Source organism: Lissotriton helveticus, chromosome 11 (assembly GCF_964261635.1).
Source record: "Lissotriton helveticus chromosome 11, aLisHel1.1, whole genome shotgun sequence".
Lineage (NCBI taxonomy): Eukaryota > Metazoa > Chordata > Amphibia > Caudata > Salamandridae > Lissotriton > Lissotriton helveticus.
This window is the reverse complement of record NC_136072.1, coordinates 707,478,675-707,496,892: the sequence shown is the minus strand read 5'-3', so window position 1 is coordinate 707,496,892 and position 18,218 is coordinate 707,478,675. Positions and strand designations below refer to the sequence as shown.

Below are 18,218 nucleotides of genomic sequence, written 5' to 3'. Positions count from 1 at the left end.
AAATGAATACTTTTGGTTTTGATTATTGGGACAAAAATGTTGAATTGAAAAGTGTTTGGGGTACAAAAGAATGGCAAGTACAGGGTATAGAATCTTTGTTTAGAGCCTGCATGATCCCAGAACAAATGATATTTTTAATTGACACTGTTCAACAAACTACCTGTCTTGGCCTAGCCAAAATCAACAATGAACAGCAATAGCTCTACAGATGAAGAGATAGACGTAAACTATGTATTAAACCAAAACAGAACACATCCTGATTGGAAACAGTGGTTGATCTGGCCCACAGATACTAATAACTGTCAACACAGATTCCTGAACAAAACACAGGGGTTCAAAATGACCAGGCGAGACCCTAGATATCCCCAAAGACAACACCCAGGGATAATAACCACCTACAGTGTGGGCAAATTATGCCTTCAATGGCTACAAACTTCCACACTGGCAGAAATTAAGCAACACCTATCTTTACTTACTGATGGTGCTGACTTGCGTGATTTCATTATGGGACCGCGCAAACAGCGTCAAAAACGTTTCATAGCAGCCTCTGTATATGCAGCATACAATGAGGCCTGGAAGGTTACTCAAATTGAAACAGCAGAGAGAATACGGGAAATTGACCGTATTAATTTGGAAAAATCACTTTCTGTAGTGGACAATGGGTTAATGACTCTGTCCTCCAGAATTTTTTCTTTGGACAGCATTGTGTCTTCAGCAATCGACATATTATCGCAGGACTTACTGTCGTTACAACACGGTCAGTCTCAATTGCGTTCTATTGTACAGCTTGGCTGGACGTTACAAAATCTGCGTTCAGGCTATGTGCCTTGGCGTTTAATCAACACAACGTCACTATTCCATATCTTTAACCTTACTGATAGACAAATCAGTATGGCACAAAAGGGTGCTGATTATACAATCCTGAGCATTGAGAAACTCGAAAGATTACCAGTGACAATGTCAGAACGACCTGTCAGTGAATGGATAATACATGGGATAATAAATATTCCAATATCAACCTTCAGGTTTCAATACTGCCAAAAATATGTACAGGCTGGCATGTACGAAAAATTGGGAAAAGGGTACATTAAAACAACATGGAACCTGCCCTATTCACATGCATGTGTCAGTAAAAAAGGACAGAAAGTGTTTCTTAGTGGCAATAATTGAGCGATGTCACTAAGCGGCACACTTCTGTGTAACGGAATTAGTTTGCATGGAGCCTGTGAAGGGAATTCATATAACCTTTCATGTCACCAGCAAGGCGCACCTGCAACAGAGATAGAACCATTCTTTCAAAGACTCTATAATGGGAGTTACATTCTAATTGTAGATCGCAGATGTTGTAGTCTTATGCCCGGGACTCCTTATCTCGTAACTACGACTGCGAAGGTCAAGTGCTGTGGACGCTCATTGTTCCCCAGCTCCTTTCCAGACAGGGAGGCAAGGGCATGGCCCAACTTGAAAATTACTTCTATTGGAATAGATACTTTAAGCAGAATGAAAACAGTGCTTCTTCAGACGCCTACCAGGCTCACGTCATCAAAAGAAACATATGATCTCCAAGGCGCAAGGACGACTGCAGAGATACACTCCTTATTATCAACTAATTCCCCCATACATTTTGCAGAAATCCTGAATGAAATCTTAAATATTTCTGATACCAGTGGGGTCTCAAAGGTATTTAAGACAGTATTTTCGATGGCATTAACACCATTCAAAGCCATACTGGGTATTTTTCCAGATTTCGTCCATTCGATTTTTGGCGGACTTCCCCTCATTTTGGGACTAATTGCAGGAATCCTATTCTTGGTCCTAATATTTCGTTATGGCAAACCATGTCACAGACAGAACACCTGCGACAAGGGAAGAAACAATCCTAGCCATTGGATACCGGGACCGGATATCAAAAATCCTGGGACTATCCCGGCTTAGAGACCTGAACATGACTTGGTTTCTATCATTTCGACCAATGTGGCAACGATGTGTTTTACCTGTATTAAGGTGCCTGCTATGCGGAGAAGAATGCATGTTAGACACCTGTCTGACGCTACAATCGGATGCGCCAATGGATGCAGAAACATTGTTGAGTCCAATCAAGGCTCATGCTTTGTGCTGCCCTCAAAGGCTACCAATCCTGATGACGGCATTCGTGGAAGCTTCACCACTACGATTAAGGGGTAGTGAAGTTCAAGATGAAAGCAGCATCGATCAGGTACGACCTTCTGTCAGCAATCCAAATCAGAACGTCAATGGAGACAATCATGCGCACGAATGCATGGTTACACCTATTTCCGAGTTAGTGGAACTTTCCCAGGAAGCTGTTGACAGCTTTTTCGAAAGCCTAAATGATATGATGTTCTCACCAGAGCAGAAATAGAGACTTTTGAGCAAGCTCGCACACGGCGTTCCCTGAATTTGGCCTTCAACTTTAATAATAAAGTCACATGAACAATTTTCCCTCCAGTTCACGGACAGCGATTTTTCAGCAGCCCCAAAATATTTTTGCATATTTTTCGGGACACTTATCTTCTGCTTAAAGTAAGAACTATTCTTAGAGAACTAACATTTCTAATTTTAGATACTTTATAGACATTAGCTGCCCGCTGGAATGTTCATTATTATTATATTCTGTGATGAAATGGTCTCGAACCTTTTTTCTGTATTAAGAGCCATTTCATGTGTAAATTCTCATATACCAAATAGCAATAATGTATACATATGCGTGATTACTTTAGCATTATTCTACAGCTTGAGTGCATACAATACATATGACTGCCTTTTTTCCGTATATTTGATAATTTCGAAATGCATTTATGTATTTTGGGGTGGTAAGGTATACACATTACTCTATAGTATGTTGTACTATGTTTACTATGCATAGATTAGTAAATATGTCCATAGTTAGCGTGGAGTGGGTGTGATGTATTCCTATAGGTTCTGTATCGATCCCCCTATTCCTGACCCTATTCTGGTTAACAAACCAACAAGTTAACTAGCAGTCAGCCCATGATGCAGAAAACCCCCATGATGCAGATACCGTTATCTGACGAAGCCACACTACGGCACAGGAACGTGTTATCTGATTAGGTCATAACGCTTGCGATCTAATTAGACAAGCGATATTCCTCCAGCCCCTGATAAGGCATACGGAGTTCTCAAAACAAATCAAACCTATGTCAACCTGGAAAAACCCTGCGGCCATTGTTTTGATTTCACCGAGAACTTCAGCAAAAGAATGTGCTAACGACCTGGTCGTATGACATCTTTATTGACGTATCTATGTCCATCCTTACGTCAATCTCGGCACCTTAAAGGTATAAATATTACCGATATTGCCCTATGCAAACACACGCGGTGGTGACGAGACGGAGCAGCCATACTTGCCGAAGCCCAGAGCAGAGCAGACCCCGCTGGCGCAGCCCCGCCTTTCTGACGCGCTGAGAGCGAGACGCGCTGCTTTCTCCTGCCGAGAAATCCAGCACCGGCGTTTCTGGGTAGCCCTCGCAGGCAGCCTGGAATATCGAGACCAGAGACGAGAGATACCATCCCTCATCCATCCTAGATTCCAGGTACAGAACTAAATAACCCCTCGCAGAGAATTCTTTAGTTAGTCACTTGGCAAAAACAAACTTAACTTAAACTGTAACTTTCTATTCCCGCCCACGTATTAGGCTTAGGTCAGGTACACGGGGTAGGCGTATTTAGAAACACCAGTTGAGTACGTTTAGTCAATTGTATATGTGTATATGTATATTTTAATCATTTTAAACCTTCATATGGCTTAGAAACCATATCAATGTTTTTACAGTATTATTTTATACTTCTGCTTTTAATGTATGCACTTTACTTAACTATAAGTATTGCAATAATATCGATCCATTTCTCTTGTATGAGAAAAGAGACTGATCAATAAATAACACCTTTTTATTGAACACGCCCGTCTCTTCCTTTTCTCTACAATCTGATGAGACTAAGAATGCACGTACTGACTGAGTAAAATAAATTGCCTTTTGTTCACACGACTCTCGAGATACACTCTTGATTAGGGGAGAGCAAAGTTGTCATGTTCTATGGTTGTCAGAAACTAAATCCCTTCTTGTCTAATCAAGGAAGTTAATTCCTTCCTGAACATTCGAGAAAGTTTCTAGTGAACTCTGAGCTAGCTGGCAAACCCAAAACTTTAAGTCTAATATCGACAGTGGTAGACCTAGTTAACGTCTGGTCTAGGCCTATACTATTGAAGGTATTATTCCAATGCGCAGAGCCTATTGGGATGATAGGAACTACACTACAGCTTAACACACTGCCTCTGAGATAAGCCTGACTGCTCGTGCCAAGCTACTAAGGGGGTGAGCAGGGGTTATCAAGTAGTGTAATCCCCTTTCCCTGACTTAGATGCAAGGGTTCCTATTTGAGCAAAGGTGCATACCATTGCCAACAGGAGACCCCCAGTTTTAACAGGGAGCAAGGAATGTTTATGGCGGCAATAAGCAATCATTTGATAACATCTGAGACCAGGTGCACCGGCAGCCCCAGCACATACATCAGATTGACCATGTCAGAGAGGTCAGCTAAAGTTGAGGACACAGGCTAGGTGAAAAGGCTAACAGCAGAGAGTAAAATGAATATGACAGAAACTAAATGGACGTGACAATCAAAATGGCTGCCACTTATGCTAACATAGAATTTACACTTTTCCACCCCATCTTACGGCAAAGCTTCAGAGGTGAAGAGTTCTTGTTTAGAGTCTTACATATATGTTTTGTGTGTGCGCCAGCAACATCTAGTCCACATACCGCTTATTTTAATAATGGATAACTAGGACCCACATTGGTATAACAAATATTATTTAACCCTTTTTGTTATTTTGTTTTCCGACCTGGCTTTGATGAGAGGCAAGATAGGCCTTGTGATGCTAACATGGTCACTTGACACTTGGCCTAGCACAGACTCATGTATTTGGTCAACCCACGGTCGCTACATAGCATACCAATATGAATTGGCAACTGAAAATCTGGGACACGATTGCATCTGGAATAGAGACTGTTGGCAGTTTGTCTGGCTCTTATATACAGGGTCATGAAAAACAGAGATTTGACGTATCCTTCAAGATTCAGTGCCTTGAGTCTATTACACTGAGAGACTCTTGTGGTGGTACTTAGCTCAAGTGCAATTCTCATACTGAAGTGTTTTTGTTGTTTTGGACTTTGATGCTCTTTCTTCATCGAGTTGGGGATTGAGAGAGGTCAAGAAAGTAGTAGGTCTGTTGTGTGGAAGGGTAGTTGAGGTAGTTAAGGATGGGGCTTACACCTTTGAAGGAATCTCTTGTTATGACGGCTGCACCATGGATTATTACCCATGTAAAATCGAATAAAGAGTTGTTTAAAAAATGTGACTATTTAAGTCCCTTCTCTCAACTGTCTGATGCTGTATAATTTGTGAGATCAAAATAATTGGCCATCAGTTTTCAAGGTGCCTACGATTTGAAGTTATGGGTTTCTTTCAGGTTTGGCAAACCTGGCAGTGGCTTACGTGGATGCCATTCGTAGCGGGACAGTGCCTTGCATAGAGAGTGCCATGGCTGCTCTTGCACAGACTGAGAACACTGCAGCAGTCCAGGAGGCTTTAGCGCACTACGAGAGGCAGATGAGGGAGCAAATAAAATTCCCAACGGCAACCGTGAAGGTGTTCCTGGACCTTCACGCTGAGTGTGAGAAAGAGGCCATCAAAATCTTCATGGAGCGCTCCTTTAAGGATGAAGATCAGGAGTTTCAAAAGCACCTGGGGGTAATTTCACAAATCAGCCATTTTGTTTGTGTTTCTTTGTCATCTCTTATTGCAGGTCTGAAGATGAAACGTCAATCCTATTATAGCAGAAATTTAAAATTTTCAATAGCACAGTTTGCTCCTCATCCCCCCTGTTTAATTGTGCACCCCAAAAGCAGCAAATGAGGAAGATGTATTTATTCCTGGACTTAAAAAAAATGTTTTTGAACCTACTGTGTATATCCGGTACATACCACACCCCCTGTTAATTATCACATTTGCTTTTCATGCAGGAGATGCTAAAAGACAGATGTGAAAAAATGTGTACAGTGAATGAGCAGCGGTCCACTGATATGTGCAGAGATCTGCTCCAGAAGCTTTCATCGACCATGCAAAAAAATCAGTTGGGTGGGGTTTACTCAAAGTCAGGAGGATATTTACTCTTTGTCGAGGACCAAAAGAGATTAACAGAACAATACAGACAGACACCTGGCAAAGGGATAAAGGTATGGATGATAACATATTGAAGCATCTCATAATCCCTGTGTTTTTAGCCTGTTATGCGTATTTAAAATGTATAGCCCTTGGAAGGAATTAACATGTTCCCTCAGTCCATGATAACATGCACACCCGCAAGTGCTGTATTATAAAGGTTCATTTTAACTTTGTATAAACCGTTGGAATGGGATACTTTTTGTTTCATATGTGTTGGGTCCTTCTTTTGTATCATCATAGAATCTTCCTATATCCATGTTCCCTGTGTGGAACATGGAATGTGGGGCACTGGCAGTTGCTGCCTGGGAGTTGACGGGACTGGTCAATAATAAAGAGGCTCAAACTTACCTGTAGTCAACCTCTTCTTTTCATTGGCGACGATTTGGCCAGTCCTGCTCTCCTGTTTCCGTGCTGTTTCGTGCTGCTCTTCTGTTTCCCTGCCTCCGCTTCTCTGCATCGTGTGGGTATTGTCCAAGCTTGACTCCTTTCCCGGCTGCTGTGTCGCTGTGTATGCTGTTTTGAAGTTCCGCTGTTTCATGCTGCAAAAGGTCAAGCTGACGGCCTATCGGCATCCGTGAGTCACGATTTTGGGAAGCGAGGCAGTTGATTTTGTCCTGGGCGCGAGCTGCCAGTGACGTGCAGGAGTGGGCTCGAGCTTCTGCTGGATCTGGTGCCCCATCGTCTTTAGAAACCTCGTTGTAACTGCGTTGAAGACGCCGGCTTAACAAGGCCTATTTTCTATAATCCCGTCAATCCCTACCAAGAACAGATATTATTCTGGCGTCGATATATTGACAATGTCATCTTAATCTGGGAAGGAGACATGGAGAGCCTTGCTAACTTCCATGCTTGGATCAACACCAGTGATGAGTGGCTCAAGTTCACATATACAGCAAACAGAAAACAACTTGACTTTATAGACATCACTATATATGTGGAGGGTCTAACTCTACAAACAAAGACCTATTATAAACCTACCTCAAAAAATAGTCTACTTTCATACCAAAGTTTCCACCCTAGACCACTAAGGGAGAATCTCCCTTATAAGCAGTTCCTCGGGCTGCGTAGGAATTGCAGCAAGGTCACTGAATATAAACAACAGGCCAACGACCTAAGTGGAAAACTTGAAAAAAGAAATTATCCCAAAAGAGTCATTGAAAAATGCAAAAAGAGAGCACGGAACCAGAACAGAGACGGACTACTAGAACCAATGCTAAGAGAGCAAGAAACTGGCGTCTTAACCTGCGTAACTACCTATTGTCCGGCAAGTAACGAATTGAAGAAAATTGTTAACAAGAACTGGGGAATACTCACCTCGGCTAATATAAAGTGGCCAAAACCCAGATTTGCGAATAAAATAACTCGCAACCTGAGGGACATAGTGGTCCACACAAGACCACCAGCAAGAAAACCACCAGCTGTTACTAATTCACCGTGGGATACCCGCCCGGTGGTTGGACATTACCACTGTGGGTCATGTCCCGTGTGTCCTCTTACAAAAGCCACCAAAGAAATACAGTTATTGTCAGACTTCAGATGGAAACTTTTAAACCACACGAATTGCAATACGAGTCATGTGATCTACATGATCACATGCCCATGTGGAAAACGTTACATAGGCATGACATGCAGAAAAATCAAGCAGCGCCTGTGTGAACATCCTAGCAACGTCAAGTGCAAGAAAACGACGACCAAAACGTCTAGCCATTACCGAGAAGCAGGTCACACAGTTGATGACCTCAATTGGGTAATTCTGGAGTCTCTGAGTAACACAGACCATAACGCAGAAAGGATTCTCTTCGAGAAAGAGCACAATGGGTGCACAGACTCAGAACCGATCAAGATGGACTCAATGACAATATTTCGTGGGGAAATGTTTACAAATAAAGAGTCATTTAAAAATAACTAGAACTTGCTAACAATGTTAACAGTAAACAAGTGCAAACTGCCAACAGTGTTAATGAGAGAACTGTAGTATATGTTGTTACAGTAAACCTATAACACATAAGGATCCCGAAAATTGGGACCATTTACTACAATTCATAGCCCCCTCCCTTTTTCCCAGGATCAAAACGGATTGCAAGACAATGACGTTACCACAATGGCAATTCAAATTTCAAAATTGACCTGTTCTCAAATTAAAGCCCTTGAGGCATGATGGACTAGTGTAGACTCTGCGAGAATGAACACCCAACTTTTAAATTTACACACACTGTGAGGCCAATGCACATTGAATGAGATCGTTAACAATTATTTTATAAGATATGTGCACTTAAAACAATTACCCTAGAAAACAGACCGCCAATATCTTCATACGTCTGTTTACACTTGCAATTTTTTGCGATCTTCTGCTCATTTATTTATACCAAACATGAGACTCGTGCACATCTTTTGAAGTCAGTAGCACCTGTCCTCCTTTATTAATATTTGAGCACTAAAATACTTTATTTGAGAAAACAGACCGCTAATACCAGCAGTAGTCTGTTCACACTAGCGATACAATCATATATACGCGTGAACTCGGAACCAGACGCGTTTCCAGGACCAGCAGTGGTAGAGTCAGAACAAGTCAAAAGACGGAGTGACCGCAGGTAGCAGAGAACGGAGTCTCGACAAAACCGTAAAGTATTCTTAAACTTCATAACAGTCTCTGAAATACTATTTATTATCATAGCAGGCCTCCCTGACCCACATGGATCCTGATGAGGTTTATTAAAACCGCGAATTGAGGTATGTGAAACGCGACGAATATCAGTTTTCTGTTTGGCGCAGCATGTAGCGAACATTAAACTTGGAAGAGAGTTGAGGCACTAGAGATGCTGCATATGCCCATTTATGTATTTGACAACACAAGGTGACTCTGGCCCCTAGGTTCCCTACTGATATCTGTAAGGGCGGTAATAGGGGTAAAAAGTTACTGACGCCACATGTATGCATAACTGAGCTGGTCGCACACACATAGACTAACCGGAACAACGAACGGGAAACGGTTTGCAATAGGAATAGTATGATTGAATCGACGACTTGTCTAAATGGAATTGAGCGAGTGATATGTAATTCTACAAAGTAGAAAAACAAATGATATTTACAAAAACATGATGTAATAGTCACGTTAGAACAGGTGACTAGAATCTAGTAAGGAGTAGAGAAAACTTGCCATTCCTGACTACAACAAGGTATTGAACCTAAAAGTTTGCCATTAATGAGGAAGTCGACCCTGACCAAGAGTTAGGGAGGTCAGTTTGAAGTATTGCTATTTTTTAGTTGCTACGCCATTGGGCGTTCTATATGTTCCTGGTATTTGGAAACCAGTTGACTAGTCTTGTGTTAACCCAAAACCCCTGCCCCTTTGTCTAGTTTGTCCTTTCTTTTCACAGGTACCCAGCAACCTCACAAGAACACCACAGTGTGATGTTCCCTTCAACATAGATACACTAGGAAATACCTAGAAGTACTTTTCACATATAGAGACACTAGACGTCTTTATACACTTCACACCCTGGTCCTGAAGAAAGCCCACCGACCGACTGGCGATTGAGGGCTGAAACATGTCGACCTAGACCACACCTTTTAGTGTGAGAGAGTCATTATCACTCTTAGTCACCTACATTGTCTTTACTGCCTCCAGAAACCAGAACTATTAAAATACTATTCTGGCTTTGAGAGACTTTTAACAACCTTCACTATACCCAATCACTGTCACTATTACTGATCACTACTGTTTTTAACAAAGGGTATTACCTCCTGGCGGAGGCTGCATAAAAACGAAACCCTATGATTATGCAGACACGTGTGAGGGCTAGCGGAGAATCAAGATATACCGCTTGACGTTACCATCAACAAACATGTGCATGAGGGTTTTTTAATTGGGACTAGAAAGAACAAATCCCGTATACCCGATGTTATGCAGGACAAGTGATCCTTCTCATATGATTGGTTTGTGGAGATTGCATCCATAGGTAGTTCACGCAAGAGGAAATCACCCACTTGTGTGATTCGTGTGAATGGCATGAATGTGAATTTTTTAGCTGATTCTGGGTCTCCTTTCACTCTTGTTAATATTAAAGATTTTGGAACACCTGGAGACATTCTGTTACAGCAGTCCAATATAAAAAAAATTGCTTATGGAGGGAAAAGAGTGGAAGTCTTGGGCAAATTTGATGCTTGTTTAGAATTTGATGGGGATACAGCCTCAGGTCCAGTGTTTGTTGTCAAGGATGGTGCAAATTTGCTAGGTTGGGAAGAACAAGGGGAACTAGGGATCATCCTTGATCCTAACCATCCTGACATGGTTATATCCAGGCGTGAAGCTTTTAAGTTTTACTCTCTTCCTTCCTCTTCCGACGTCTCAGATGATGCGTCTGTGAAACACTTGTCTGGGGATCAGTGGATTGATATGTATCCTGATGTTTTTTGTGATAGACTTGTGAAACTAAAAGGTTTTCAACATCGCATTATTTTAAAAGATGGGGCTAAAGCCACTGCGCACAAAGTGCGAAAAGTACCTTTGAGTTTGCAAGGTGAATTGAAAGAGGAGCTTGAACGGTTGTGTCGTATGGATGTTATTGAGGTCATTGAGGGATCGGAGTGGTTGGCTCCCATTGTTCTTGCACGTAAGGCTGATAAGTCCCTTAGAATGTGTGTGGACTAGCGCAATTTGAATGCTAATATTTGGATTGACCGCCAACCATTACCGAATATAAATGAGATGTTGGCTACGCTTGATGGGGCCAAGTATTTTTCTTCTTTTGACATTTCTTCGGCCTATTGTCAAGTTGAGCTTTCCAAAGAGTCCAGGCATTTTACCTCCTTTGTCACTCCAGAAGGCGCGTTTCGTTACAAACTCATGCCCTTTGGTTTGGCATCGGCTTCCGCGGTGTTTCAAAGTTTAATGGGCAATCTGTTTAGAAAAATAGCGGGAGTTGTGTTCTTCCAGGATGACATTTTTGCACAAGCATCTACTGTAGCTGAACATGACAGCACTGTAAAATTAGTTATTGATACTGTAAAGACCCATGGCCTAACACTCAGGAAGGATAAGTGTAAATTTTTTCGAGAGGGGGTTGACTATTTAGGGCACCACATCTCTAATAATGCGATTGAACCGAAAGTAAAAATGTTAGATGCTATTCAAAATGCTCCTCCACCTTCCAATAAGGACCAACTGCGCTCCTTTCTAGGACTCGTGGAGTATTACGCGAAATGTGTTGGAGCTTTTGCTATCAAAACTTCATGCTTAAGAGAACTTCTTAGAAGAATGTCAAGTGTGTATGGTGTGACAAGTGCGCTTATCAATTTTGCATCTTGAAAAAAGAAATTGTTCAAGCTCGCCCTTTGAAACTATTTATTATTAATGACAAATGTATTGTTTCTACCGATGCTAGTAACATTGGCTTAGGTGCGGTTTTGATGCAAAAGAGATGTGATGGTCGTAAAGAAGTGATTGCGTTTGCTTCCAGGACTCTCCGTGGTGCTAAAGGCTCCTATTCCACCATCGAGAAGGAGGCTTTGGCCTTATGGTGGGGTGTTCAGTATTTTCGGAATTTCTTGTGGGGCAATGTGTTTACTCTCAGGACCGATTATAAGCCTTTGGTGGACCTTTTCACCCCTAAGGGTGGTGGTCGTGCCACTCCTAGGATTGCCAAATGGCAATATAGATTGCAAGAGTTTAATTATTGTTTACAATATGTACCTGGTGCCAAAAACAACATCGTCGACTGTCTTTCTCGTCTTCCTCTGGATAATGATCTCTCTCTTCATTCTGATGATGATCTTGACGTGGTATGTGCTGTGGGAGCTGTGGTTAATGTTGTGAACAGTGCGCTTTCTGAACAAGAGTGGTTGCGTGCTTTGTCTGAAGATGAGGAAATTAAGTTGGTTGTGGATTTTCCTAGTTCATGGTTGGCCTGTCAACAACGATCTATCTCCTGAGTTAATACCTTTTAAGAGGATTTGTGATGAGTTGTCCTTGGTGGATAGTATTTTACGTAGGGGTGGTCTTTTGGTTGTTCCTAGGAGCATGCAAGCAAAAATTTTGAATCTTGCTCACAAGGGTCACCAGGGTATTCGTGCGATGAAACGCAGAATTCGTGAGGACTTTTGGTGGCCAGGTGTGGATAGATCCATTGAGCATTTTGTTAAGGACTGTTGTGCTTGCGTTCTCAGTGATAAGTCGCAAGTCACTCATCCATCTCCTATTGACCCTGTGCCTGTTAAAAATGTGCCTTGGTCTAAGCTGGCTTTTGATGTTGCTGGACCATTTGGTATTTCTGGTGGGTCACACTTGTATGCTTTGGATTTAGTAGACTATATGTCTAAATGGCCTGAAGTCAAATTTGTTGAATGTGTTAATTCATCTTCTGTCATTGGTTTTCTTAAGGATGTGTTTCTTCGTGAGGGGTTTCCGGACGAACTGGTAACTGATAATGGGACTCAACTAGTTTTGCGGGAGATGCAGGACTTTCTTAAAGAACTTGGCATTAAGGATGTGTTGACATCTCTTTATCATCCCCGCAGCAATGGTTTAGTTGAACGCTTTAATCGTGTTATTAAGGACCACCTACAGTTAGCTTTTGTGAATGGTTTGTCATGGCGTACGGCTGTTGCGGACATGTTATGGGCTTTTCGAACTACTCCCCATATAAGTACTGGAATATCTCCTTTTACGTTACTTAGGGGTAGAGTTGCGATTTCTAAACTGAACAAGGATTGGATGTCCAGGAAAGTAGTTTATCCATCTAAACTTAGTGGTGTTGTTGATGTAAGAACGGCTGTTCAGTCCAAGTATGCCACTGTTTCTGTGAAAGTTTCTCCTGTGTGTGTGGGCGATTGGGTGAGAATCAAGAAACCCGGTTTTGTTCGCAAGGGTGATTCTCGTTTTTCTGCTCCTGCAAGGGTTAAAGAAGTAAAAGAACGGGTGGTGGTGTTGGAGAAAGGGAAGGTGTGGAATAAGTGTGCTATTTCTACTATTCCCCAATCCAATATTGTGTACGTAGGAGGGAAGATGGGTGTCTGTGTTGATTCTTCTGTTAACTCTACTGCACGTGCTACTCATGATTCACCTTCTTGTTCCAGTGGTTCTTCTTCTAATGTCATTCCTCCAAACAGGCGTGGCCAGTCATCCTCTTCTGCCCAGAAAAGATTTTCTTCTAGGATGAGATCTGTGCCAACCAAGTTTCGTGATTATGCCATGTATTGATATGCATGTATTGTTATTTGGATTTGATGTCCAATATTGATTACTATGCTTTCTTGTGTTTTGCAGTATGGGCTATATTGGTTCTTTCATTGTTTATTTTTATATTTTCTTATTTAATTTTCTAGCTTATTTATTTTCATTCGTGTTTCTTTTTTTTGTTGTGCAAAGGGAGGTGTGTTGGGTCCTTCTTTTGTATCATCATAAAATCTTCCTATATCCATGTTCCCTGTGTGGCACATAGAATGTGGGGCTCTGGCAGTTGCTGCCTGGGAGTTGACGGGACTGGTCAATAATAAAGAGGCTCTAACTTACCTGTAGTCAACCTCTTCTTTTCAATATGATAATAACATTGCACATTTACTGTCTTGGCTAATATTTAAATGGCTGAACTGTCTAGGAAAAGGATGTTAGTTTAGGTACCTCTGAAATCAAGATATTGGGGTGTATGGAGCTACTGAGGAAGTCATGACATAAAAAAGCATGGAACCATGGAAGCACCCCAGATACAGAAAGTTATTGATCCCTGGGATTCTCATCAGTGGCACTTCACAAGTTGGCAGGCGTAGTGAAGCAAGAGGTTGTTGTTGGCTTAATTCCACTTGCATAATACTTGTTACTCTGTGCCAGGGTGGTGTTTCTATGGGTGTTGCATGGGTGTTCCTATGCAACACCCATGGATTTTGACACATTTCCAGATTTACAAGACCTTGCAAACCCGGGAATGCTCCAAAAAGGTACGCCTCCCCAGGATAGGCGTTACAAGGAGATATCCTTGTTTTTTGGTGTTTTTAGGGAGAAACCGTATCAGGATTGTTTTTGTGCAGGAGGGTGCCCGTTCCTGCACTAACACAATCCTGCATGCAACACAGGCACCCTTGCAGCATGGTGCAAGGGTGCCTGCGTTGGCACTAGGCAGCCCATTGTTCGCCAGCGTAGGGGCAAAGACAGGAATGCACCATAATGCCTTAAATACGGCGCATTCCTGAACTCGTGTGGACAGGCCTACCACTTGCTCTCTAATGATGGTGTATGTGAAAGGACTGTATGGCGGAGCCCGGATATGGGTGTGTTTACTGTAGTAATATGTTGTCTACTGACATAAGGTTAAGAATATATCAGGAAATGTTGTTGTTTGCTTATATAAATTAACCATCCCCTGTACATGTTAAAACAATGGTCAATTTTAGACCTAAGTAAAGGGGAGGTCGGCGTGTTTCGATGCCACTAGTCAGCAGCAAATTCATCAGGACTAATGGACAACTAGACCTGTGGAGGGTGTCGCCCAAGTGCACCATATTCCACTAATGTGCATTCATACAAGATAATGAAAATATTGGTGCACCTGTAAGAAAGCAAGTTCCTGTAGCGTGAGCGAATCCTCCCGTTATTGCTATGACCAAATGTTCGAGGAACCATCATGACCGACCATTAATGGGTGAAACATTGTACACGCCGAGGGGTGGATTAAACAAGGTTCACTTATTGATATTGTGCTTTAAATTGACTTGTGTAGGCCATGCCATTTAAAAGACAGACACCATTATAGAAACAAACTATTTTAAACGGAACTGCAATTTTATTGAACGGACCAATAATACATTTAAGCCTTTCTAAACGGCAGGTAGGAGATGACATGAGAGGTCTTAACCTCCCTTTCTGCCAACTTTCCTAAAGGAAAAATTGCTGCCGGATCAACTAGAATGCCAAAAGTGCTGTTACTAACTAACAGAGTAAATGGCAGGCTGATAACCCCAGGGGAAAGGGGTTGTAACAATGACAACGTCACTTGCTGAACCCCATGGAGGAACGGGAAGCAAGGCCACTGGACTGGTTGTCGTTGCAACTCGCCGCACAATCTCTAACACTATTCACATTTTGTTCACCCGTCTTAAAGAATTTGTGAGTGTGGAAGAACAGCATTTCTTTGTTCAAGCAAGAATAAACCTGCAAGGAAAAGCTCACAATAAGGACTGTGCCTAGGCATACAGGAGCACACAGCCACTGCATGGCTGGGAGTAGAACATTTTTCTTATTTCCACCCAATGTTTGTGAATATTAGAGAGATACTAAGAAAAACGGAGAAGTGTCTTTTGACTATATCTTCTCTCCTGCCTATTGACAAACAAGCCGTACTCCTCCAAGGGGCTACATTTAAGGGGCCCAGAGCAGCTAACAACTGCCCGCTTCCTTCTGAATATTTGTGAATAGGGCAGCATGGCATCTCTGAACAGTCAGGGCCCGACACCATCCTCAAAAAAATTAGGGTGAAGCTAAGCTGGGACAGCTAGTTGCTGCCTAGATACTCTGTCCACAATTTGCTGAGAGTGAAGGGGGGCTGTGACAATTGACCGGTATCCCTATTTGCAAATTCAGATTTGGTAGCGTGCAAGTTTTAGCTGCTGGTCTCATGCCTTGCAATGAGTTCTCCTTTGCCATTAGCAAGTCTAGGAAAAGGTGGATCCCCTGCCTTGGATGCAATGGTGAGGCAGTGGGGGTCAAAACCTCATCTCTGCCCTTGGCAAGTTAGAGGTGATGGAGCAATTGCTCCATCCTCCACACCTTGGGCAATGGGGGAGATTTTACCTAGACCCCTGCTTTGGGGAAGGCAGGGGAGGCTTTCATTCAGCCCCAATTGTCCTTGGACTAAGGGGTGTGCCCCTCATTATTGAATGAAAAAAAACGATGGGACAGACTATCGGGACAGAACATAAAAAATAGAATATTGGCTGGTAAGTCTAGATTTTCTATACCCAAGTCTACATATATGTATCATTGTTGTATATATGTATCTTCAAGGTAAGTAGATATGAAGATAGGAATTGTAAATCTATACTTTCCTAACCTTTCAATATTGTATCCCTAGATATTCAGGTCTCAATATTATTATGCCAAGATATTGTTGATGGTGATATTCAGTAGTGCAATCAACAATACAAGGGGGGATTGGGGCAAACAAGCCGTACTCCTCCAAGGGGCTACATTTAAGGGGCCCAGAGCAGCTAACAACTGCCCGCTTCCTTCTGAGTATTTGTGAATAGGGCAGCATGGCATCTCTGAACAGTCAGGGCCCGACACCATCCTCAGAAAAATGAGGGTGAAGCTAAGCTGGGACAGCTAGTTGCTGCCTAGATACTCTGTCCACAATTTGCTGAGAGTGAAGGGGGGCTGTGACAATTGACCGGTATCCCTATTTGCAAATTCAGATTTGGTAGCGTGCAAGTTTTAGCTGCTGGTCTCATGCCTTGCAATGAGTTCTCCTTTGCCATTAGCAAGTCTAGGAAAAGGTGGATCCCCTGCCTTGGATGCAATGGTGAGGCATTGGGGGTCAGAACCTCATCTCTGCCCTTGGCAAGTTAGAGGTGATGGAGCAATTGCTCCATCCTCCACACCTTGGGCAATGGGGGAGATTTTACCTAGACCCCTGCTTTGGGCAAGGCAGGGGAGGCTTTCATTCAGCCCCAATTGTCCTTGGACTAAGGGGTGTGCCCCTCATTATTGAATGAAAAAAATCGATGGGACAGACTATTGAGACAGAACATATAAAATAGAATATTGGCTGGTAAGTCTAGATTTTCTATACCCAAGTCTACATATATGTATCATTGTTGTATATATGTATCTTCAAGGTAAGTAGATAGGAATTGTAAATCTATACTTTCCTAACCTTTCAATATTGAATCCCTAGATATTCAGGTCTCAATATTATTATGCCAAGATATTGTTGATGGTGATATTCAGTAGTGCAATCAACAATACAAGGGGGGATTGGGGCAAACACCTGCCTTTGAACAAGGCATTGGTGTTGGAGATTACTCTTACTAATTTGCCAGTGAAAGGAGCCTAACACGCAGCTTCCTCCTTAGGCAGATTGGCAGTGTTGACCCTTATGTGGTGACAGGTGAAATAAATCTATTCACCTATGTTTGGCAATGATGGAAGAAGAGATGGGTAATGAATCCCCCCACCCTATGAGAAGGCAGAGGTATCTGAGCCATCTCCCCCAAAATGGCAACCTCCTCCCTTAACCAAAGTGGGGTATAGGAAATCCTTTTAGCACTTGGGCAGTGTTGGAGCAGTTCCCCTGCACTTTGCCAATAAAGGGTGCTAACACGCAATAGTGTCTTGGACACCAGGGTAGCTGTTACTTGCACTCTGGTGTTATATTCACCCATTAATCACCCCTGGGTAAGATAGTGATGTTGGAATGTATCCCCTTTCTGAACTTGACAATGCACAAGGCCTCAGACACCCCTGAGGAAAACAGGCCACCTCTGTTTGGAACTGTCTCCCCATTTCCATAAAGCCAAACCCAACCAGCTGAAATAACAAACGGTAACAAATGTGGCTAAATCCTTAGGTGTGCCAGTTTTTCATGACATTCCCGTCTCAGTAAAACAGCGACAAGGGAATGTAAATATGCAATGAAGTATTATATAATTATGCACACAGTTCTTACCCTTCAAGGGCCTTCATCTTCAGAGAACATTACGATTGGTCTGGCCATGCTACTGGCTATAACCTTTTACACATGCTGCCTACTTCAACTTTAACCATATGTATAGAAATGTATTTGTCTTGTTCTTATCAACTCAAGGAAATTAGTGAACCTGAAAATGTGTGATTCCTGAAAACCTATAAAATTTTTATTCAACAAAGGATGCTGATCAGGTCAAACTGTTTGTATGTATTACCATTCTCATAGTTTTTCCATTGCTCTAACAGAAGAGACACTCCATAACTTGTCTATATGAAATTC

The 18,218-nt window shown here is 42.3% G+C and overlaps 1 protein-coding gene across 1 annotated transcript in view; it reads left to right on the top strand.

The window, feature by feature from the left end:
* The window catches only part of LOC144791796 (guanylate-binding protein 1-like), a 1,313,208-nt gene that overhangs the window by 388,964 nt on the left and 906,026 nt on the right, over positions 1–18,218 (top strand). Inside the window, exons 7-8 of the mRNA XM_078666563.1 lie at positions 5,510–5,790; positions 6,063–6,275. Of these exons, the coding sequence (XP_078522689.1) occupies positions 5,510–5,790; positions 6,063–6,275 (494 nt within the window). The remainder of the gene's footprint in view (positions 1–5,509; positions 5,791–6,062; positions 6,276–18,218) is intronic.